This window comes from Liolophura sinensis, chromosome 5, assembly GCF_032854445.1.
Source record: "Liolophura sinensis isolate JHLJ2023 chromosome 5, CUHK_Ljap_v2, whole genome shotgun sequence".
Lineage (NCBI taxonomy): Eukaryota > Metazoa > Mollusca > Polyplacophora > Chitonida > Chitonidae > Liolophura > Liolophura sinensis.
The window spans coordinates 6,735,870-6,760,913 of record NC_088299.1 but is presented as its reverse complement, the minus strand read 5'-3'; the positions used below and the strand labels follow the sequence as shown (position 1 = coordinate 6,760,913).

Genomic DNA, 25,044 nt, shown 5'->3' with positions numbered 1-25,044 from the left:
TCCATATACACGTGCCATGGCTGTCCGCTACTACACCCAACGCTACACAAAACTTTACTCACCTTTCACCTTGCTCTTTCAGATCTTAGTCCGTAAGAATCAGGCAGTTCCCGCTCCTCTAGATTTGGCCATGGATAATCACGTGATAGTCTTACACTCGCTATGGTATTGTCATGTATATATCTATTACCCGGAGAAAACACGTCCCTCGATACTCTTAGGCGTTTGATTAATGTTTACAATATACTCGTTATCATAAAAAATAATCACCTATAATTACAGTTTTGTGGATATAAGTACATTTGCGGTTTTGCAAGATCAGAAATTCCAGGTTATCCGAACACAGTTTGAACTGATATACTGATGTTTGGCTTGGATTGCCTTGTCCGAAGGACAAGCTCTTTTTAGTACTTTTGACACGTTGCCTCCAAGTATTTTACAGAAGTATTGTGTTTAAACACTAGTGAAAAGTGCTGAATGTGACTCTTCTTTTCGATGTTTGGTTAACAATATATTTGGACCTTTCTAATCATCTTTTGCTTAGTATGCACTTAAGTCATTTACATTGGACGTTTATCATCGTGTCGGGTAATAGCAGCTTTTAACCATATACATGTAAACCTAAACAAGTTTTTGGGGCCACTCATGCATTGGCCGACCAACGCCTGTTTGGTTGACCAAATTCTTGTTGGTATAAACAGTATTGCATCTTAAATTACAACTTGTCCACGATGATGTTGTATTCACCACATAACTCTTTTAACCCCATATACAATTTTTACTTCAGTGGGGCCTGGTTCTGAATCCGGTGACGACGAGATCTTCTCTGTGGTCACAAATAAAGGCTGACCAAAAGAGAACGAAGTCATAAAACACTAGCATAAAAAAGAAAGCCGACAGGTTTATAATCAGTAAGAAGCAACATAAAGGTTTAAAGTGGATTACATTTTGCTCCAGCTTACATAAAACCAGTATATGTACAATAAGAAAACAACATAAAGGTTTAAAGTGGATTACATTTTGTTCCCGCTTACATAAAACCAGTATATGTACAATAAGAAAACAACTTAAAGGTTTAAAGTGGATTAGGTTTTGTTCCAGCTTACATAAAACCAGTATATGTACAATAAGAAAACAACATAAAGGTTTAAAGTGGATTACATTTTGTTCCAGCTTACATAAAACCAGTATATGTACAATAAGAAAACAACATAAAGGTTTAAAGTGGATAACATTTTGTTCCAGCTTACATAAAACCAGTATATGTACAATAAGAAAACAACATAAAGGTTTAAAGTGGATTACATTTTGTTCCAGCTTACATAAAACCAGTATATGTACAATAAGAAAACAACATAAAGGTTTAAAGTGGATTACATTTTGTTCCAGCTTACATAAAACCAGTATATGTACAATAAGAAAACAACATAAAGGTTTAAAGTGGATTACATTTTGTTCCAGCTTACATAAAACCAGTACATGTACAATAAGAAAACAACGTAAAGTTTTAAAGTTGATTACATTTTGCTCCCGCTTACATAAAACCAGTATATGTACAATAAGAAACAACATAAAGGTTTAAAGTGGATTACATTTTGTTCCAGCTTACATAAAACCGCACATGTACAAATAAGAAACAACGTAAAGTTTTAAAGTTGATTACATTTTGCTCCCGCTTACATAAAACCAGTATATGTACAATAAGAAAACAACATAAAGGTTTAAAGTTGATCACATTTTGCTCTGGCCTAGATAAAACCAGTATATGTACAATAAGAAAACAACATAAAGGTTTAAAGTTGATCACATTTTGCTCTGGCTTAGATAAAACCAGTATATGTACAATAAGAAAACAACATAAAGGTTTAAAGTTGATCACATTTTGCTCTGGCCTAGATAAAACCAGTATATGTACAATAAGAAAACAACATAAAGGTTTAAAGTTGATCACATTTTGCTCTGGCTTAGATAAAACCAGTATATGTACAATAAGAAAACAACATAAAGGTTTAAAGTTGATCACATTTTGCTCTGGCCTAGATAAAACCAGTATATGTACAATAAGAAAACAACATAAAGGTTTAAAGTTGATCACATTTTGCTCTGGCTTAGATAAAACCAGCACATGTACAATAAGAAAACTACTGCCGTTAAATGAACAATCTGCTAAATTTGACAGAAGTCTGTTGTCTGGGGTTGCTAGAATGCATTCTGTTATTGTGTCATTGTGTTAAATATAGTGCATGTATTCTATCAACTCAACACAAATATTGCATTAGAGTAACTGAATATTATGTTATAATATCCGTATACATTCTAGCATCACTCAGACAACAGACTTTCTGTTAAATTTAACAGATTATTTTTGAGTGTTCATAGGGTAATCAGACTAGTTCGTGCTATAGATTACATAAGGCTAGTTTCGAAGAAAAGAACCATTAAGATTTCATTACAGTTTGTTCTACACTTGTCCTACAATTAAAGACAAACACCTGAAAGTTTAAAATGTTACTTTATTCCCACGGTTGTTATCTGGGAAAAATAAAGATTAACAACACATGAAGATTAGAGACGTTTTATACATGATCAATGCATATCAGAAAAGTCAGAATTGTTAGAACAAATAAGTCTTTCAATCTCTTGAATAATCAAAACTTATCCATCGATTTATCTCCTTCCAAAATCCTCCAAATAATTTTTTTTGAAGAAATTGATACTTTGCTCTACAATGATATATGAAATGATGAACCATACCGAATACAAGGTTGCAACATATACCAAATTATTATACGCCCTCGGTGTTAGTCTGTCTTTTTGCGTTGTGGCAATCTCGCTGCATCAGCATTAGCAGAGTGACGTTACCGTTGCGTCATTCGAAGGCACTGTGTACTTGTATATTGATAGAAAACAAGCTCAAAACACTTAAATATTGGCTTTACAAATTGTAGATAAATCTAAGTAAATTTTTAATCGCATGCTTTTCTTTGTTTACAGTATCTGTAAACCTCGGCTGACTTACAACAACAACAGTAATATACATTTACATGAGGCTTTCTAGCTGCTTGATCAAAATTTAGTGCTACTCCTTTTTTATGCCTTTTAGAATGCTCGTGTGCCCAAACATGTTACAAATTCTGTCCCAAGAAGCATCAATCAGTGTATAATTGGGTTCTTTTCCGACAGCCCGGAATATATATGCATCTTGTTCAGAGCCGCCACCTTGGAACAATCAGGGGCAAATATCTCTGCACTGTGTGATTGGTCAATATTTGCACATTTAATGGCAAGTCATTATAGGGTGAGACAAAGGCTTAAATTTATTTAGTAAACATTTTTCTTGTGCACAAAAATGTTTGTAATTTTGTACTCACCATTTTGTCTGAAGTAAATTGTATATCTGATCTCTTCTTTTAGAACTTTAAAAAAGTGGCTGAGGTGTACCTGAGGTACATGACCACTAAATTATAATCTAAAACTGTCAAAGTTACATCATCTACTTTTTCTTACATCTTTTAAGTGTTGATTTTTTCAAAGTTGCTGAGGTGGACTTAAAAACTGAGGTGGTTTTTAACTTTCAAGGTTTCTAAGGTGTACCTGAGGTACATCTTCCAGGTGTTGATTTTCTTTCAAAGTTCTTGGGGTACATCTGAGGTATAGGTATACGGCTGGGGTTTACTAGGGGTTACCGTGCACCTCAGAAAAAAACATGGTGTACACCTCATCTATACCTCACACTAAGGTGTACATGAGGCGTAAACCCCATATTCATCTATAACTCACACTGAGGTGTGGACTTCATAGCTGTAAGGGCACACCCAATTCCATCAAATTGTCCATGCAGAGCATACACACTAGGCGCCATCCCAGTTGTCAAGACAGAGTGTACACACCAGGCGCCATCCAGTTGTCAAACACCAGGCGCCATCCAGTTGTCAAACAGACAGTAAACACCAGGCGCCATCCAGACAGACTGTCTACATCTGGTGCCATCCAATTGTCAGGACAGACTGTAAACACCAGGCACCATCCAGTTGTCAAGACAGACTGTACACAGCAGGCGCATTCAGTTGTCAAGACAGACAGTACACACATGGCGCCATCCAGTTGTCAAGAAAAAATGTACACATCCAGTTGTCAAGACAGACAGTGCACACCAGGCGTCATCCAGTTGTCAAGACAGAGTGTACACACCAGGCGCCATCAGTTGTCAAGACAGACTGTACACACCAGGCGCCATCCAGTTGTGAAGACAGACTGTACACACCAGGCCTCATCCAGTTGTCAAAACCGACAGTACACAGCAGGCCTCATCCAGTTGTCAAGACAGAGTGTCCACACCAGGCGCCATCCAGTTGTCAAGACAAACTATAAACACCAGGCGCCATCCAGTTGTCAAGACAGACTGTAAACACCAGGCACCATCCAGTTGTCAAGACAGACAGTACACACATGGCGCCATCCAGTTGTCAAGACAGAGTGTACACACATGGCGCCATCCAGTTGTCAAGACAGACTGTAAACACCAGGCGCCATCCAGTTGTCAAGACAGACAGTACACACCAGGCGTCATCCAGTTGTCAAGACAGAGTGTACACACCAGGCGCCATCCAGTTGTCAAGACAGACTGTAAACACCAGGCGCCATCCAGTTGTCAAGACAGACTGTACGCACCAGGCCTCATCCTGTTGTCAAGACAGACAGTACACACCAGGCCTCATCCAGTTGTCAAGACAGAGTGTCCACACCAGGCGCCATCCAGTTGTCAAGACAAACTATAAACACCAGGCGCCATCCAGTTGTCAAACACCAGGCGCCATCCAGTTGTCAAGACAGACTGTACGCACCAGGCCTCATCCAGTTGTCAAGACAGAGTGTCCACACCAGGCGCCATCCAGTTGTCAAGACAAACTATAAACACCAGGCGCCATCCAGTTGTCAAGACAGACTGTGAACACCAGGCGCCATCCAGTTGTCAAGACAGAGTGTACACACCAGGCGCCATCCAGTTGTCAATACAGACAGTACACAGCAGGCATCATCCAGTTGTCAACAGAGAGTGTCCACACCAGGCGCCATCCAGTTGTCAAGACAGAGTGTACACACCTGGCGACATCTAGTTGTCAAGACAGAGTGTACACACTTGGCGCCATCCAGTTGTCAAGACAGACTGTAAACACCAGGCGCCATCCAGTTGTCAAGACAGAATGTAAACATCAGGCACCATTCAGTTGTCAAGACAGACTGTACACACCAGGCGTCATCCAGTTGTCAAGACAGAGTGTCCACCCCAGGCGCCATCCAGTTGTCAAGACAGACTGTACGCACCAAATTCCATCCGGTTCGTCAACACAGATTGGACACAACAAGTATCACCTACTGTGTCAAAAATGAGTGGGCACACCGAGTACCATGCTGTGTGTCAACCATGATTGGGCACTCTAAATGTCATCTATTGTGTGAACCTAGACTGGACACATCAAGTATCATCAGGTGTGACCGCCCAGATTGAGAGTGGCGTCCAGCTCAGAGTGAACACACGAACTACATGTGTCATCCTTTTTGTTAACCCAGAGTGGACACACCAGTTACCAACTCGTTGTCCATACAGAGTGTACATACCTACATGTAATTTCATAAAGTTGTCAGTCCGGGGTGCACACATCAAGTACCGTCCATCTTGTTAACCCAGAATGGACACACCAAGTGTACCATCGAGTTGTTCAACACAGGCAGCACACACAAAGTGTACTATCCAGTTGATCAACACAGCCAGGACATATAAAGTGCACTATCCAACGGGTCAACACAGGCAGCACACACCAAGTGTACCATCAAGTTGATCAACACAGCCAGCACACACCATGTGTATCATCAAGTTGATCAACACAGCCAGCACACACCATGTGTATCATCAAGTTGATCAACACAGCCAGCACACAGCAAGTGTACCGTCGAGTTGATCAACACAGCCAGCAAACAAGAAGTGTACCATCCACTTGATCAACACAGCCAGTATACACCAAGTGTACCATCCACTTGATCAACACAGCAAGGACATATCAAGTGCACTATCCAACGGATGAACACAGCCAGCACATAGCAACTGTACCATCAAGTCAATCAACACAGGCAGCACACACCAAGTGTACGATCAAGTTGATCAACACAGCCAGCACACAGCAAGTATACCGAGTTGATCAACACAGCCAGCAAACACCAAGAGCACCATCAAGTTGATCAACACAGCCAGCACACAGCAAGTGTACCATCGAGTTGATCAACACAGCCAGCATACAGCAAGTGTACTATTCACTTGATCAAAAAAGCCAGGACACACCAAGAGTATCATCCAGTTGAACAACACAGCCAGCACACAGCAAGTGTACTATCCTGTTGATCAACACAGCCAGCACACACACAGTACTCTATACAGTTGATCAACACAGCTAGGACACACCAAATGTACCCTCCAGTGTGATAAAGCCATTCATTTCATGAATTTTGGAATCTTTATTTCTGATTGAGAACGGTAACACGTGCAGATTTTTTTATGAAATTAGTTGCGCTATTTCAAAATAATACCAAAATATGAGTGGATTTGCGCCGATTTATTTTTTGGCCGAAAATCCCTGGTATAGCCTCTGTGATTATCAAAGATTGAAGAGTACTCAAGACTAACCGATTCCACATAAACTGCACTCAAATTTCCTTGCCTAATTTAACCATAATCTAAAGACATAGAGCAAAGTCATACCACATGGTGAAGACAGAGTACAGGTAATTATGCATGGACTATGGTATTTGCAACAAAGTAACTGGGCAATAAAATAACAAAACTGGTACATGAAGGTGGAAAAAGTCTTTATTCATATACAGTATTCACATTTTATACAAATGGGAAAAACATATTTGGTTCATGATTCATGTGTGTGCATTTATATGCAAACGACACTTCCAATGAAAATATTTACATGTACTCATAAAACTGATACAGTAGGCCAAGCCATGGACCGAATGTCACAAACTACTAAACACACATTTTGGTTTTTCCAACATGATCAGTTTAATTGTTAAAAAATAGTAGAAAGACACAAACTTTTTGGAACAGGTGCATGTAACTAACGTGAAAATCACTGTGCATTCATCAGGTTGCAATGCTCTTCGCCCACGTTCAGCAGGTTTGCAATGCATGTTCTTTGGCCAATTTAGAAGACTGCAATGTTCTTGGCCAACATTAAGTGTTCTTCGCCTGTCTCAGAAGGTTCCAATGCATGTTATCTGCCCAATTTGGCACGATGCCATGCATGTTCTTCACCCAGTTCACTTGGTCACAATATTCTTCACCTAAGTTCAGCAGGTTTGCAATGCTCTTCACCTACATTCAGCAGGTTTGCAATGCTCTTCGCCTACAGTCAGCAGGTTGCAATGCTCTTCGCCTACATTCAACTGGTTTGTAATGCTATTCGCCTACATTCTGCAGATTTGCAATGCTCTTCGCCTACATTCAGCAGGTTGCACTGCTCTCCCCCTACGTTCGGCAGGTTTGCAATGTTCCTCGCCTAAGTTCAGCAGGTTGCAATGCTCTTTGCCTACATTCAGCAGGTTTCAATGCTCTTCGCATACATTCAGCAGGTTTGTAATGCTCTTTGCCTACATTCAGCAGATTGCAATGCTCTTCGCCTACCTCCAGCAGGTTTGCAATGCTTTTCCGCCAAATCAGCCGGATGTAATATTTTACGCCCAATTCGGGATGATCAAATCTTCATTTCCGAATGTTTGAAAAAACAGGCCCATATGTATCACAAGACTAAACAGGGTAAGGAATGCCTGGTTACATTCACAGGAGTAAACATATCTTTTGTCAAATTCAACAGAGTGAAAACCTCTTCCATCTGTAAGATGCAGCAAGATTCCCGACTGATCAAACTGCCACTGAGGTGAGCAAGATGCCAGGACCATCTTATATAACTGACAAGAAATCATCTGCATCGGGTGAGTTGGATAAACTGTTTTGTTGTGGCGTGTCGCAATTGTTGAATCTAAAATCTGGATTCAGTGCACAGTACCTGTAGAGAATAAAAATGAAAATAAATTAGGATATCTGGTCTAAAAAACAATGCAGTTAATCCCGATACGAGAGCAGTGCAGTGAGGAATTCCACAAATTCTGAACATATGTTGCACGCATTAATTTCATTCAATACAATGATCCTAAAGTTTGCAAAAGTTATGATGTGAACAGCTTTAAAACTTTTTCGCAATTTTATTATGGTACTGATTTTGAAGGGTGCTACATGCACAGGCGAGGCTAATATTTTTGAAAGATAATTATTTGGGCTATTCCAAGATAACAGGAAAATTTGACTGGCTTTGCCTTAATCGATTTTTTACCACAAAACTCCTATAAACCCCAGTAATACTCAAGAATGGGTGGCAATAATCAGCAAGCTAGACGGAAAGCGAATCATAAGCTGACTAGAAGTTTAATACATTACTGTTACAGTAATTCTTCAACCCTTTCGTATGTTTGCAAGGTGTTTATTCAAGCATATTCTGAATTCATTACTTTATGCTGACTGATACAATTATGGCTTTTGTAAAGCCCTGAAACTGGCCAATCCAACCAATGTAGTTTTGTCTCCAAAATCAAAATTACAAATGTGCATAAATTTCACTGAAAGTTGTTCTTTCATATTCGAAATGATTGAGGAATTAAGGTAAGCTCTGTTTTGATCATGATCTTTACAGCGACAGTATAACAAACAGGAAATTTTTTTACTACATTTTCCCATCCCATATCTGGAAAGGTAAGTATAATTTTATATTTCGTAGTCACGCTCATTATACCCGTGGATAATCTCGCAGATTGCTTTTCATTAACAGTGAAAGCGATGGCGAGTTAATATCCATTGATATTACGAGCGTACGGCATAATGACCCATTTAAATATCATTTAGAAATGAAACAACACCTAGATGTCTCTGATCTGGGAAGGCATAGATTAGACAACATTCTCATAATTATATTACAAGTAGAACGATAAGTTTTGTAGGACCTCTGTGGCCAAGGTAGTGCGGTTCAATATCCCAGGAGCCTCTCACAAATGTGGTCGTTGAGAGTTCAAATCCAGCTCATGCTGGCTTCCTCTCCGGCTGAATATGGGAAGGATTCCCAGCAACCTGCGGATAGTCGTGGGTGCCCATGGGTTCTGCCCAGTTAAATGACGCACCCCCCCCCCCCAACCCACCACACACAGACCCACTATAGTGCTGTCTGGAGTTGTATAGGTGAATAAATAAATCACTTTTGTATGTGTGCTTTTAGCAAATTCTAGAGTGATTGCTGTAATTCACCACGGCCGGAAACCTCCATGTGCATTACTCTTTTTTTTGTTCTTCTGGTATAGTTTTTACTTACCCATGGGCTAAAGATCAGATTCCTAGGTACAGGGGTACGAATTCTAGGAATAAAGTACAGGTAATTTTAGGCAACTTAACAGGAGTAACTGTTACGCACCACTGTTCTGGAAGAGAGGCTGGATCGGCAGAGGCTGCTAGTTTCCTCCACTTCCGGCACAATGAACACTTAATCCATAGATTCCCTCCTGCTCGTGCAATTCGTCTTTTGCTAGACCTCGGCTTTTTTTTGCCCAGAATTTCATTCACTGGTGGAATCTATTTAAATGAGAACTATATTGAATAAAGCAAGCTACCTTTTAGTAATAATGCAATCTGGTCGACATAACTACCCGTATAGCCCACAGCTAAGCTGGACGCTCCTACCGTAATGCCAAGCTTCGGTCCTATAGACTTCCACGCCGACAATTTCCCCTAAAAAGCCCGGCTCGAACCCTACGTTATTTTTGATATCCACAGATTCCGTAAAAGCCAGCATTGGTTAACCATCTTTCAAAGGTAATCCAGCCATTTAAACTTTCGAATCGGATATCTGAAATCAACGTCTGCCATGTTTGGATTTTTCTTTTTTCATCTTCAGGCAGGGTGATGGGCCGCCAAGTTTTATCCCGCCCAGCATTCTTTTTACAGGGCATGCAATCACTTTTAGGATAAAATTTTCGTGGCCCATCACTTTGCTCGGCGTTGAAAAGAAAAAAAAAATCCAAATATGGCAAACGCTGATTTGAGCCAGCATTGGTAAACCATCTTACTATCTTAACAATAATCCAGCCGTTCAAACTTTCGAGTCGGACAACTCAAATCAACGTCTGTCATGTTTGGAAATTTTTTTCCTCTTCAGTCTGGGTGAAAATCTTATCGCACCCAACATTCTGTTTACAGGGCATGCATTTCTTGAAGAGAATCCTGGGTAGGATAAAATTTTCGCGGCCCATCACCTTGCCCGAATTTGAAAAAAAATTCCAAACATGGCAGACGTTGATTTGAGTTGTCCGATTCGAAAGTTTAAATGGCTGGATCATTGTTGCCAGATGGTTGACCAATGTTGACTTTGACATATTACATTTCGGTCGTTTTAGTGGATAGCAAAAATAAGGTAGGGTTCGAGCCGGGTTTTTTTTAGTGAAATTGTCCGCGTGGAAGTCTATATGACCGAAGCTGGGCGTTATTGTAGGAACGTCCAGCTGAGTTAGTTCACTATCTGCTTTTTCTCTGCTAAACTTTTCTCTCCTCATTTTATTAACATGGTGCTAATTATTTTTCCAGACAATAATTTACAGATATTTTGCCATTTTTCTTCTCCTGTTTTAATGTTCACTGCTATTTAGCTATGGTTGCATGTGTGTGTCTGTGCAATGTAGGGATACTCACTGGCAGATTTTCAGGACAGGGAAGTATAGGCGCTGATTAGTACAGATTTAGTCCTGCTATGATAGCCCTATGTGTAAGCGAACTATCAAGGAAACCATCTGAGCAGATCTGCTTATGACAATATATTCGGTCTTTAGCGCTGCTATGATAGCGCCAGGTAGACGCCAGCTATCAGAGAGGCCATCTGTTCAGAATTGTTTGAAGGGCAATATATTTGTTATTTAGCGCTGCTATGATAGCACTATGTAGAAGCTAACTATCAGAGATACCAGTTCAGCAGATTAGTAGACAAACCAATGTATGATATTTATAGGACTGCTAGAGTGTCACTATGTAAAAGCTAACTATCAAAGAGGCCTGCTCTGCAGATTTTCTGCAAGAGCAATATATTTGCCATTTAGTGCTGTTACGATAGCACTATGTAGAAGCTAACTATTGAAGAGGCCTGCTGTACAGATTTTCTGGAAGAGCATTATATTTGCCATTTGGCGCTGCTATGATAGCACTATGTAGAAGCTAACTATCGAAGAGATGCTCTAAGCAGATATGTTGAGAGGACAATATATTTGTTATTTAGCGCTTGTGTGATAGCATTATGTAGAAGCTAACTATCAAAGAGACATTCTATGCAGATTTGTCTTTTAGCACTGATGTGATATCGCTATCTAGAAGCTAACTTTCAAAGAGGCCAGTTGTGCAGATTTAGGGCTTCTATGATAGCACTATGTAGAAGCTAACTATCAGGCCATCTGTGTGGATGTGTTAAAAGGACAAGCACTGCTGGAATAGCACTATGTACAAACTAAATATTTATCGCTGTATCAAGGAGTAAATTCCTGCAGTTTTTTGGTGGGACAAAATATTTGCTAATTAGCACTGCTATAATTCCGTTGTCTAGTAAAATACATTTTGCCAAGATGAGTAGGCACATAAGTTTAAAATGGGGCGTGTTGCAAGGCCAGTGGTCCTACATTGCTTGTGTAACCTAGAAAACTGAACTGTGTATTATGCTATTAATTGCAGAATGCAAAGTTGTGAAACTAGTAAGTATATCTCACTATTAGAAATATTAATGTACACATTTTAGAAATCAGTGTAAATACATTATAAATATGCCTGAAAACTGATCTGGATGAACTAGTTTTAAATTCCTAATTAGCAAATATATTGTGTTGTAAAGATAACATGATCCTGGTAGTGATAAATACCAACTATTTAGACAATACTTTCAGATTGCTAATTAGCAAATATATTGTGATGTAAGAGTTACAAGATCCTCGCAGTGATATCAAGCATAAATTTAGATAATACTCTGAAATTGCTAATTAGTAAGTATATTGTGTTGATTACTTACCCTGGCATCTAATTAGACAATACTTTGAAATTCTAAGGTAAATATAATCTTCTGGTGATGCTAGTTTACAACCATTTAATGTGGATTTGAAATGCTAATTAGCAAATATATTGTAAAATGGGATTGCACTGAGGAATGCTATTTAGATGCAAACTATTGCTAGAAATGCTAACAACAGATAGCGCACCTTAATGGTCCAGCTTAACATTGGGCCTACCTGTCAAATATGTCGAGACTGTCATTATTGTGGGTTACTTTTTGAGCATCACCAAGGAATCTAGATCCGACCCACGTGACCGAGGAAATAACAGATCTTATGTTTGCAAAACATCAACTGATAAATTTAAGGCCGTGGAGACGATTTGATGGGTAATTTTTGTCTAAAACACGCTGCCACGGATAATTGTATCATGTCTCTTAATGGAGTGCGCACTGAAGTTGGTTTGGGGTCTCCTTGGCCAAACAAAATTTTGCTAAACCTAACGTTGGAACAATCTCAGACGACAACCCAACCTGATCTACTTGTTGAGCTTTAGAGTAGAAGCATATTAGGAGATCGAGCCACGGGAGATGGAGGGGACAGACGACAGAGGATGAGGATGACAGAGGATAACATTACGAGATCGCACATGTCCGCACTCTCGCCTAGGGCAGTTGGAAGCAGACAACAAGGTGAAAAATTATAACATGGGACTGAATCGGGATATGAAGAACTGTGAATAATAATTCTTTGAACTACAGCTAATAATCGCCGCCGAAATCACAGTATGTCAGACAACAGAACAATCCTCACAGCGTTACCAAATTGTGAACGACAAACAGTAGCTTTGGAGTTTAATTGGCTGGAAAAATTTTCTGTAATGGCAAAGATGGGGATAAGGTTCCACTGAATTTTACAAACTCATACACAGGATTTGTTGGAAGACCTTTCTGTAAAGGCGAAAATGGGGTTAGGGTTCCAATAATATTAAAAATATCACACATTTTATTTGTTGGAAGACCTGTCAGTAAAGGCTCATTTGGGGCTAGACTTCCATTATTATTTAAATTCTTTGAAGAACCACCGCATCTGCTGGAAGACCTTTATGTAAAGGCAAAGATGAGATCTGCTAGAATTCAAAATCAGATATATTTGAGTGGCTGGAAAGGCCTTCTGCAAAGGCAATGATGAGACTAGGGTTCCATTAGATTTTCTGGAAGACCATTTTGTAAAGTCTCATATGTGTCCAGGCTTTCGCTGATAATCAAAATTTAATGGTTCCATTAATATCACAAATTTCAGACTTCTGATTTTGCTGGACGGCCATTCCATAAAAGTTCAAGCAGATCTACGGGTTTTGTTGATAATAAAAATATAATACACTGGATTTTCATGGACGACCATTCTGTAATGGCACAGATAGGTTCCACTGATATTTAAAATCTCATACACCGAACTTGCTGGAAGAATATTCTGTAAAGGCACAGATGGGTCTTCTGTTCCATTCATATTACAAATTTCAGACTTCTAATTTTGCTGGGTGGCAATCCCATAAAGGTTCAAGCAGATCTACGGTTTCGTTGATAATAAGAGCCTCACTTTTTGTACTGACTGCAAGACCCTTCGTAAATTCTTTGATAGGGCTACAGATCTGTAAATCCTAATAATTAAACCTGCCTTTCTTTTCAAGCAACGCCTGTCTCTCAGACGTGTAGGCATAGGCTCTATTAGCTCCTGCGCTCCTTTCTTCATTGGTGCATATCGCCACCCTGGGAAGTTTTCACGGATTAATTTCATGTCCATCTCAAACTCATCTCTGAAACCGTAATTGTATGATGTTCAAGAATAATGTGTTTCATCTAATAAAGGCCCATAATGGCCTTTAAGTCAATGACACTGGTGATGCCAACTCAAATCCACCAAACTTCACAAAAACAACAAAGCGGTTCTATAAGATGAATAAATCAATCAGAATGACGTAAAATGTGTCACTTAAAAAAAAAAAAAGCTCAACTTTAATAATCAGTAGTTGTAGTAAACAGCAGGAATATGTTCCAGATCAGTCATATGGATCATATGCGCTCATTTGTTCATTCCATACATTCAGTTTTCCTTTCTGCTTATGAAGATTTTATATTTCTGTCATTCTCAAATCTTTCTCAACAACTACAGTATGAACTCACTCATAGGGTTTTCTTTCCTCTGTCGTCATTTTCCGCCATTTAGCTCCCAACATCCTGGAGATTTCTCTGTTGTCAAGTTTAGGGTGATCTACAGAAAGCCATCGCCGTTGTTCAATTGAAAATCGGATGAAGCCATTCTTAGGCCTCTTAGGCTCTGCTGCTGTCAGATAAAATGTGAACTGAATACCAATTAACTGTGACAAAATGATGCTATAAAATCTCTAATAGTGAAAACACTCTCAAGTCTCCCACCCCCAAATATTAAAAACACAAAAATCATTACTTGTCCATCCGTAAAGTTTTCAGTTTCCACTCTGTTAAACAATGACTGCATGCATATCCATCATGAAGAATGACAGGCTTACGTATACACTGTATATGAGACAAGAGACAAACATGGGAAATAACTCTCCTAGTTCCACGTGCAGTGATAATACAACAAAGGGAGGTAATATATCTCTATATTTTTATTCATTCTGATAACTCCCTTATAAGCTGTCATACAAGTGAAATATTCTTGAGTATGGCTTAAAACAAACAAACAAACAAACACACAAATAAATAAATAAATCGTACATTTTGCAAGGAAGGTTCTACAGGATCCCTGACTGCTGGTGGGACTTGATTGGCTCTCGACGTCACTCGCCTCTTGGCAGACACTCCCTCCGCTGTCACTTGATGAGCAGGAGGCCGGGTCTGACAGAAAGGCGAAGCCTTGCAGGTAAGAGATGTAGTCAACAGCACCACTCACAATGGCTGCCTGCCATGAACAAAACACACTACATGTTATAGCATCCGTGATGGTGTGTATTTCTCTGGAAATAAGCCAAAGACAAAATTTACAACATAAACAGCAAACAAAATTTGTCACATTGCCTTTGATATCACATTCAGAATTATTTCGGGTCCATGATTACTCCGCGTTTCCCTGGAGAGGGACTGTCTCACTGAATTCACCTTGTTTGAAAGGACTGATGAAACATGCTTTTTATTTCTTAATATAGAGTTTAAGGATTTGTGGTTAATACAAGCATTGTATATAAACGTACAGAACAGTTCTTGATCGGTCAAAATGGCTTTAAATTAGTCTTCCACAGCTCCCAGTGGTCAGTCAAAAATTAAGTAGCCTTCAGTCAAGCGTGACTGTGACAATTCTGTGACGGAAGTCAGAACAAGCAGGTCTACCTCATCAATTTCATTGCAGACATAATATTCTGAAGTTGCCTGACCCTCATAATAAGCAGGTCTACCTCATCAATTTCATTGCAGACATAATATTCTGAAGTTGCCTGACCCTCATAATAAGCAGGTCTACCTCATCAATTTCATTGCAGACATAATATTCTGAAGTTGCCTGACCCTCATAATAAGCAGGTCTACCTCATCAATTTCATTGCAGACATAATATTCTGAAGTTGCCTGACCCTCATAATAAGCAGGTCTACCTCATCAATTTCATTGCAGACATAATATTCTGAAGTTGCCTGACCCTCATAAAAAATATGCACCATATGGCTAAATAAAGTATGTCCCAAAAAATGAAATCTGCCACAGTTTTCTACAAAACCATAATCTTATTTAAAATCTTCAAGTTACTTTTCTTGAATCCTTTAATATAAATCTCACTCTAATATCATGAAATGCCAAAAAGTATAAACCCCAGGCTGACAATCTACAAGTATTAACAAAGTGAACACAACAGCATGGCTTCCTGGCTTGATCATATGGTATAGGAAGAAAGCAACAGATACCTAACAAATAAGATTCCTGCTATGGCTGTCTCATGGCAATATTACATTCATTATATGCCTTATATACAAGCGTTTGGCAAAATAAAACAGATTAAACCTTAGCCCTGTCCATTACTCTGTACATGTCTGGGAAAATTAAACTCTGAAATCTGAAATTTCTAAGTCTAAAAATATATAATTTATGATGACCTCAATTTGATTTTAGTTCATCAAAAAATAAATTAAACTTCTCCATCCATTAAATGTAAATTTGTCATGCAGCTATGAGTTTTCATGTGGTACTGAAAAATAACTATAGCTATATCCATCCTGATATGCATGTACTTGTGTATGTATATACCAAGAAATGAATAGGGGAGTTAACTCTCCCATGTAAGCAAGGTAGGCAGCTCTATATCCTGAATCTAACAGATCACTTCATCTGAGAGACCAGAACAATAATTTGCACAGAGAAAAGAAAATATTTATTAGGCCAAATGACTCCCACACCCTTACCACACCTAGGGGTAGACTTCACATGTTCGAATTTTTTATTTACACCAAAGAACCAAACATTTTGACCTCTGTTCAGCAGGGAATGAATGTGTTGTTTGGAAATCAAAATGCAGACCACTGATTTTGGAAATGTCTTTTTGACTTGCCCTTAAGAAACAATTTGAAAGAGAAAAATGTAGGTAACAAAACTTTGGTAAATTACCGTTTACGCCTTATTTGGGCCCATTTCTTGACATGCATGAATAACAATCAACTAGAAAGGTTTGAGTATGTTTGTTAAACATAAAATGCTCTTGTAATCTGGCAGACCCAAATTGTAGTTAATATGAAGGTATGCCAAATTTTTGTTATGTAAAAACCAGCCAGCAACAATGCAAAATCTATGAAAAATAACATCTTAGACACCATCTTCGTCTGTTTCAATATTAACATAGATTATCCTGAAAGTGTTTACTAATGTCTTTATTCAGTGGATATTGAAAACTTATCTCAAGATAAGTGTCATTAGAAAACTGTTGTTACCATCCTGTCTTCACTGTGAAGTTGATAGGAATATGGAGTAGGCAGCAACATTGCCAGTCTATCCAGCACTCTGTCGCACATGTCAGTCACTTCCTGAGAAAGAAAACAATATGCGCTAATAAACTGTTCAAAATTTTACCTATGGCAGGAATGAGACAGACACTTTGATGAAAAAAAGAAAACTATACATCACCCTCTTAATTTTGTCATTTTCATGAATGCAACATTTTGCTTGAGCTGTATAGCTCTCATGAATGTCTCATTTTGCATAGCAGTGTGATTCTCATGAATGTCTCATTTTGCATAGCAGTGTGATTCTCATGAATGTCGCATTTTGTATAGCAGTATGGTTCTCACGAATGCCACATTTTGCATAGCAGTATGGTTCTCAGGAATGCCACATTTTGCATAGCAGTGTGGTTCTCATGAATGCCACATTTTGCATAGCAGTATGGTTCTCATGAATGCCACATTTTGCATAGCAGTATGGTTCTCATGAATGCCACATTTTGCATAGCAGTATGGTTCTCATGAATGCCACATTTTGCATAGCAGTGTGGTTCTCATGAATGCCACATTTTGCATAGCAGTATGGTTCTCATTAATGCCACATTTTGCATAGCAGTGTGGTTCTCACGAATGCCACATTTTGCATAGCAGTATGGTTCTCATGAATGTCACATTTTGCATAGCAGTGTGGTTCTCATGAATGTCACATTTTGCATAGCAGTATGGTTCTCAGGAATGCCACATTTTGCATAGCAGTATGGTTCTCATGAATGCGTTCTCATGAATGCCACATTTTGCATAGCAGTATGGTTCTCATGAATGCCACATTTTGCATAGCTATATGGTTCTTAGGAATGGAGTATTTTTGCTTCAGGAGTATGGCTCCATGAATGGAATATTTTTGTATGAGCAGTATGTCTCTCATTAATGGAATATTTTTGCATGAGCAGTATAGTTCTCATTAATGGTATATTTTTGTATGAGCAGTGTGGTTCTCATGAAAGGACTATGTCTGCATGAGCAGTGTGGTTGTCATTAATTTCATATTTTTGCATGAACAATAAGGTTCTCATGAATTTTATATTTTTTCATGAGTAGTGTAGAATATTTATGCATATATTGAGCAGTATGGTACTCATAAAAAAACACAAACAAAATGAAGCAGAATGCAAAAGTCTGTGGTATGGACTTAATCCTTACTGACATTTGTTGTCATAGGTTACATTTATAGTTAAATGATTCCCATGACGGAAAATTACTTATGAATGGTTTTCAAGTGGTTTACCAAGAGTGAAAGTGGCATGGTTTTAATAAACAAAATAGTTCTCATGAGTTAAACCGACATGGTTTTTAGAAGATAAGTTTTTTCCTATCAGATAGTCATGGTCAGAGGGTTTCAGGGTTGAAATAATTTGTACAGTCATTGTGACATGGTTTTCACAAGTTATCTGTCCAGTATATATTTACTGATTTATTTGATTGATGTTTTATGCTGTACTCAAGAATATTTACTTATACAATGGTGGCCAGCATTATGGTGAGAGTTGGGAAACCCACGATTATCCGCAGGTTGCTGTCAGACCTTCCTATGCATGGTCAGAGAGGAACTTTCCAGTATATGTTAACCCCATAAATGCAAGATCTGTAACTGGCTTGTATTCCAACTTTGGTACTTATTTACTACATAGAATAGCAGCAATAACATGAAATTCAACTGCAGTTTCATGACATCAGTGATTAGACAAATAATTTTAATATACTTAACAATAATTTTAACAAGTAGGAAGCATCTTATCTGTCACATCTATGGTGTAACATTTGCATGTCACTAACATGAGGTTAACCCTTACCCGAAACTTTGTGGTATGACAAGGTGCTTGTATCATATCACTGTCATGAAAAGTATGAAATACTATGTTTCGAATATTATGTGGTAATGTATTTACACAATTTGCCAGGATCCAAAAAAAAAAAAAAAGAAGAAAGAAAAAAATCCCAGGAATAATGAAACTAAGAATCAAAGATAAGTACTTTCTTAAAAATTTACCCCTCTGTTCAGTTCTACACTTGTCCATTAGTGATTGTAGATTTAATATTGTTTTTCTTTTTACAACACAAAAATGCATTCAAATACATGAATTTCATGGTTGGCTAATTTAAGTAAAAAAAAACATTTCATCTCTATACACAGCTTATGAAGTTGGAAAGCCCTTATTCTTGATTAAATATTCACAATCACATGTTTAAAAAAATTTCCCCTGGATTTGCGTCTCGCTCCCAACGGTACGATCAGAGAAGACACGTGTGGTGAAAAATTACTGCCATCGTCGTTCGATATGATATTACCTGCAAGCGGATTTCTAAAACTGAGGTTTTAGTTTTGGAAGGTATATAAAATACTACAAAGATTTTAGATTGAGAAATGTTTTTATTTTTTACCACTGATAGAGACTAAAAACTCGCCAATGACATGGTTTTGCCTAACTCATTTCCAAATACACCTATTCTCTCAGCATTTTCCAGATTCCTTTCACAATGACATATTATTACAATCTTCCGCAAACACCGCATGTATAACAGTTACTGCAGCGAAATTTTTGACTGGCTTCTTAAAAAACGGAAAATGGCTTCCACGCTCCGCTGAAATTCCCACGACGCCATTCACGTCGGCGTAATCACAAGCCACCTGGCTGGATCCACGGTTTCCATTACGTCTTCATCGGAACTGTTGTAATCCCCTGAAAATGCATATACTTGCAAATAACGATTCAAGAAAAAACATACATTATTGAACGGATGAGTAAAAAACAAATAGCATGGTATTAGTATTTGCGGAAACGGTTTTGCTGGAATATCCCAGATTCAGCACAAACAAACGAACAGCAACAATGCAAACTGACAGACAGCAAGTATATTATAGAACTGGGAGTGAATTATTTCCTACCCAACATCGTATCGTCTTTGAGAAACTCCACTGGAATAGAAATCACCGTCTCCTCAGGTGAAATGCCGTTCAAGTTTACCTCGATATGCTCCGTGAAATGTGCTGTATGACTGACGAATGTTGCCGAGTGGAGCTGTACCGAGAACCGCGTGGACCACCTGTCCCACAAATGGAACACATGTTTCAGTGTTGTACATTTTATACATTTCATTCATTCATTTTCTTTCCGCCTCCTGTCATTCAGTGGACTGATTGGTCGTGATTGGTACATGTTTATGATTCAAGTTTGGGCAAAATTCCAATCATCAAATGTCGAATTCTGGTAACCAAGTTTAAATTAATTATTTTTCTCCTGTATAAAAGAAAAAAATAAATAATAATAATATTTCACTATAATATACCCGTACTATACCATTGCAGCAAGCATTATGGTGGGAAAAAACTGAGCTGAGACAGATGGAAACCCACGACCATCCACAGATTGTTGACAGACCTTCTCATTTACGACTGCCTGAAGAGAAAGCCAGCATGAGCTGGATTTGAACTCACGGCGACTGCACTGATGAGAGGCTCTTGAATCATTGTACTGCGTCACAGGTCACTCGTACATAGAAGAGACCGATTTTTTGTGACGGGTAATTATTACAGCTGTTCTAAAGTAATAGCAAAAATTCGATTGGATTTGGGTTGATCGTTTTTTGTTTTGTTTTTTTGCCAATCACTGGTGTTGGGTGCCAGTGACTTTTTTCTGACATGCATAGCCATCGACATTTCTAATGTATAATGATTTCCTTCGCATTTAGGCATCATAATTTCAGTTTTTATGTGTATACCCCAGAAGATTTTTTTTTTCTTTCTTTTACCTCCCGACAGGATACGCTGAGAAGGGTAGGCCTATAGGCCACAAACGTAAACTCATCCCGTGTAGCATATTCTCGCTATCGGAGAAACGGACAACTGTTGCCGTGAGGGGAACATTGTTGCGGATTTTAACATGTATTACATTGGTTAATAAACTGGGTCACCCGGGTGTGCAGGAGTCCATTAATACCTAATGGTTTGTGAAAGAACCTGATGAAGGAAAGGTAAACAAAACAGTTTATTAATGAATAAATAAATAAATAAATAAAAAAATTAAAATAATAATAAAACAGTAAATGTTACGACAGAGTTTTTATTTTGTTTGTTTGCTTCTTTTTTTTTTGTTTGTGTGTGTGTGTGTGTGTTTTAGTGGGTTTAATTATTGGATGTTAATGGGGTCTAGCGTGGCTCAAATACAATTTTTCGGTCATATCAGATATGTAGTCATAGTTACAGAAATATCTAAGATCATATAAAATCAAAGAAAAATCACGAATCCGGAGGAAATTCAGTCCAGGTACAGAGAGAGTTTAACTTCAACGCATGCCATCTATATAGGCAGTATATACACATACCAAGTCGGCAGAGTTTATACTTGTCGATTGACATTTAAAATTTCGAAAAAATTCAAAATTTTCACTGAGTTTACTGGGGTAGATATATGCATATCAGATGAAAATAAATCTTTGACACATAAGATGCATTGAGCAGTTTCATATTTTGTACTGAAATAATGCGTGTATTCTCTACAAAATCCGTGACAGGTGACCTGTATATAAGCCTGTACGTATTACATATCCTTGAACGCGTTACCTGTATGCACGGCTGTTTCATGAAATACATCACGATGCCATGGTTAAATAGGAGGTTCACGATGGGACAAAACTAGTGGTTCTGAGGGAGTTAGCCCGATCAACCCCACCTGCATCCCCTCATGTCCAGCTGAGTTTGACGTCACGAACAATGTTGATACCGGTGTGTAAACAAATGAATCCACAGGTGCCCGTGACGTCACAATGCGTGTAGGGGACGCGAGTTTATGAATTTTTAGGTTGATGTTTTGTGCTGACTGACACTGACAAAAGTAAATGCCTATATTGAAACAGGTTCATCTGAGCATCTGACATTTGCTAATTTAACATACAACTGTTCTTTGGGTCTGTGTTGAAAAAAGCAGAGCGTGCGCCGTTTATTTATCCTAGGCCTAGCTCCTTTTGTATTGCTCCCTTCAGGTTCTGTCTTTTTTCTTCATCTTCGCTGCAAACAATGAACGCCAAAGATCCATTTTTCGGACAAACATCAGGGCAGCTAGTAGCTGACAAGAAGGAAACACGAAAACAAACAAAAATACTTTACTAATTATTTAGTTCAACTCTCTAAAAGCAATTTTCGTACAAACATATACATGATATGTAGCGTACGTAGGCATAACAACACAGACACAGTAGTTTTGCATACACATCTTGATGAATAATATGTATTATTATATGTAGGCCTATGTATAGGCCATAGCATGACGAGGAGTCATTAGGTGTGTTTACTGTGTCTTCTTGTGGCAGAGCAAGTTCATGCCGATAAAGTGCTGCCACCCGTGAAGGGTCATGTCGAAGACAACAGACATGACACTCCACCCAGTCACATTATACTGACACCGGGCCAACCAGTCATGTTTCCTTACTTGCATGAATTTTTGCTTGAATATATATATATATATATATATATATATATATATATATATATATATATATATAGACATACGGCGTGATACTAATAAGATAAATAAATATCAATAATTCAATATCTTTAATTACGTAAACAAATTATCAATAGCCCAGAGACATACATTATTTGTTTATTTACTTTATTATATATATTTATTTGATTGGTGTTTTACGCCGTACTCAAGAATATTTCATTTATACGACGGCGCCCAGCATTAGGGTGGGAGGAAACCGAGCATACATGTATGTGATGAAAGAAATGATGTAGGCCGATATCGGTAAGAGTTCTTTAGTCCGTCATGGTTACACTCATGTGGTCAAACGTATGGGGCATGCATGGAAGCTGACTGACAAGTTTGAATGCAAATTTTTAAATGCCTCCATACATACAAATGCACTGTAGAAACATGTCACACAAAACGGTCGCACAATATATATGACGAGGCCTGTACTCCCTACAAGCAAGTGTGTACAAAATGATAGATATGTACCACAGGAACACAATAATCGTAACAAGTTGCACAGGAACAATAATGTGTACCTTGCATATATCATCTTTATACAAGCCGTACCTACACGTGTGCTTTGTGCACCAAATTGTGTATTCCTGTGATACACACCTTGTTTACATCCCTCAAACACATACATGTGTACGAAACGGAATACATTTGCTTTTTGAGAGTATCTTTTATTAGCTTGTTTTATTATGTATATGTCAAATTCTAGATAGGATCCTTTCCTTGATATGGTAAAAATAGGTTTGTTTGCAAGAATGTCAGCCTGTGATGTTTTGTTGTCGTCTTGTGTTTAGTTATGTTAGAGTAATGTCCCCTTATCGATACTTTTACCACTAGCTGGTACACCAGTGCTCTCCCTTGGTATGAAAATCGTCATACATGGACTTCTTTTTCCTTTGTTGTTTTTCTTTTTCTTTTGCCTTATTAAATGCTGAAAATTCTAACCATATCCAGTTTTATGTTTACTATATATGTTTTAATGAATAAAATTATCAAGAAATGTTATATTGTCTAGAAAGACTTAGTGACGCATTTATTTATTTATTTATTTATTTGATTGGTGTTTTACGCCGTACTCTTGCAAGATTATATTTTACTTATACAACGGTGGCCAGAATCATGGTGGGAGGAAACCCGGCACAGCCCATCTGCAACCTGCTTTCCACTTACGTCTGGCGTATTATAAGATAAGTTTATAAAAGTATTTTATATTTTAATTTGACTGAATGCTACTTATACGATTATAATTACTTTATAATTACATATTAGACTAGTTATAAAAATACAATCGAAACCCGTATATAGGAAGGACGGCACATGTAACACTGGCTGATATAGGTAATTACAGCGACGGCCTCGTACATTTATAGAGCGTGGCGTTAAACCCGATCATTCATTCATGGGGTAATTTGTATTTATGGCAGAGAGACGCGAGTTCAAGATCCAGTAGAATCATACTCATATTAAACCTAAAGATTGTCTATCTTGCACGAGGTCTTGACCTGGCACTTGCATGGCATAAGAGGAATGGGTCATCTAGGCCTACTTCTATAATCAGTCGGGGGAGTAACACACCCTGTATAATTGTTTTATTTTTTGTGACACCTGGCCTGCTCACTTTAGCCAGTGTACATGAATATTTAGCTTTTTTTTCACATGGTTAGTCCATCTAATGAACAACATATTCATATCTTTACTTTTACAAAGAGCTAGTAGAAAAATATATAGGGGTCTCCTTGGCTAAGTTGGTTAGCGCGCTAGCGCAGCGTAATGACCCAGGAGTCTCTCACCAATGTGATCGCTGTGAGTTCAAGTCCAGCTCATGCTGGCTTCCTCTCCGGCCGTATGTGGGAAGGTCTTTCAACAACCTGCCGATGGTCGTGGATTTTCCCCAGGATCTGCTCGGTTTCCTCCCACCATAATGCTGGCCGCCGTTTTATAAGTGAAATATTCTTGAGTACGGCGTAAAACACCAATCAAATAAAATAAATAAATAAATAGAAATATATAATTCTTTGCTTTCAGCACTTCTAATATCTGTCCTAAAAATATGAGGAATTAGGATATATACATAGTATTGAGACCGCATGGGTATAAACATGCATGGGTTATGATTTACTTATGATTACTTATTTATTTGATTGATATTTTACGCCGTACTCAAGAATATTTCACGCATACGACATCAGCCAGCATTATGGTGGGAGGAAGCTGAGCAGATCCTAGTTTACAATTGATCTTTGATGCATTAATACTCTTAGTACCCTGAAATATATCCTATAAATATAATTATTTAAGGGAGCCTCCGTGGCTCAGTCGGTTAGAGCACTAGCGCAGCGTAATGACCCAGGAGTCTCTCAACAATGCGGTCGCTGTGAGTTCAAGTCCAGCTCCTGCTGGCTTCCTCTCCGGCCGTACGTG

At 38.3% G+C, this 25,044-nt stretch overlaps 1 protein-coding gene across 3 annotated transcripts; it reads right to left on the bottom strand.

The window, feature by feature from the left end:
* Window positions 1-6,827: 6,827 nt before the first annotated feature.
* On the bottom strand, window positions 6,828-21,822 carry LOC135465799 (sex-determining region Y protein-like). 3 transcript variants are annotated; one of them, XM_064743143.1, is made up of 9 exons: window positions 21,699-21,822; window positions 20,025-20,182; window positions 19,696-19,818; window positions 17,072-17,165; window positions 14,880-15,063; window positions 14,304-14,463; window positions 13,798-13,936; window positions 9,516-9,673; window positions 6,828-8,066 (listed from the first exon to the last, which is right to left on the bottom strand). In XM_064743143.1, the coding sequence occupies exons 4-9, from the start codon at window positions 17,150-17,152 to the stop codon at window positions 7,961-7,963; spliced, it is 828 nt and encodes a 275-aa protein (XP_064599213.1). In that variant the 5' UTR covers window positions 17,153-17,165; window positions 19,696-19,818; window positions 20,025-20,182; window positions 21,699-21,822; the 3' UTR covers window positions 6,828-7,960. The 3 variants fall into 3 exon arrangements, with proteins under 3 accessions (XP_064599213.1, XP_064599215.1, XP_064599214.1); XM_064743145.1 differs by having other exon boundaries at window positions 14,304-14,460; XM_064743144.1 differs by having other exon boundaries at window positions 20,104-20,182.
* Between the last annotated feature and the right edge of the window lie 3,222 nt (window positions 21,823-25,044).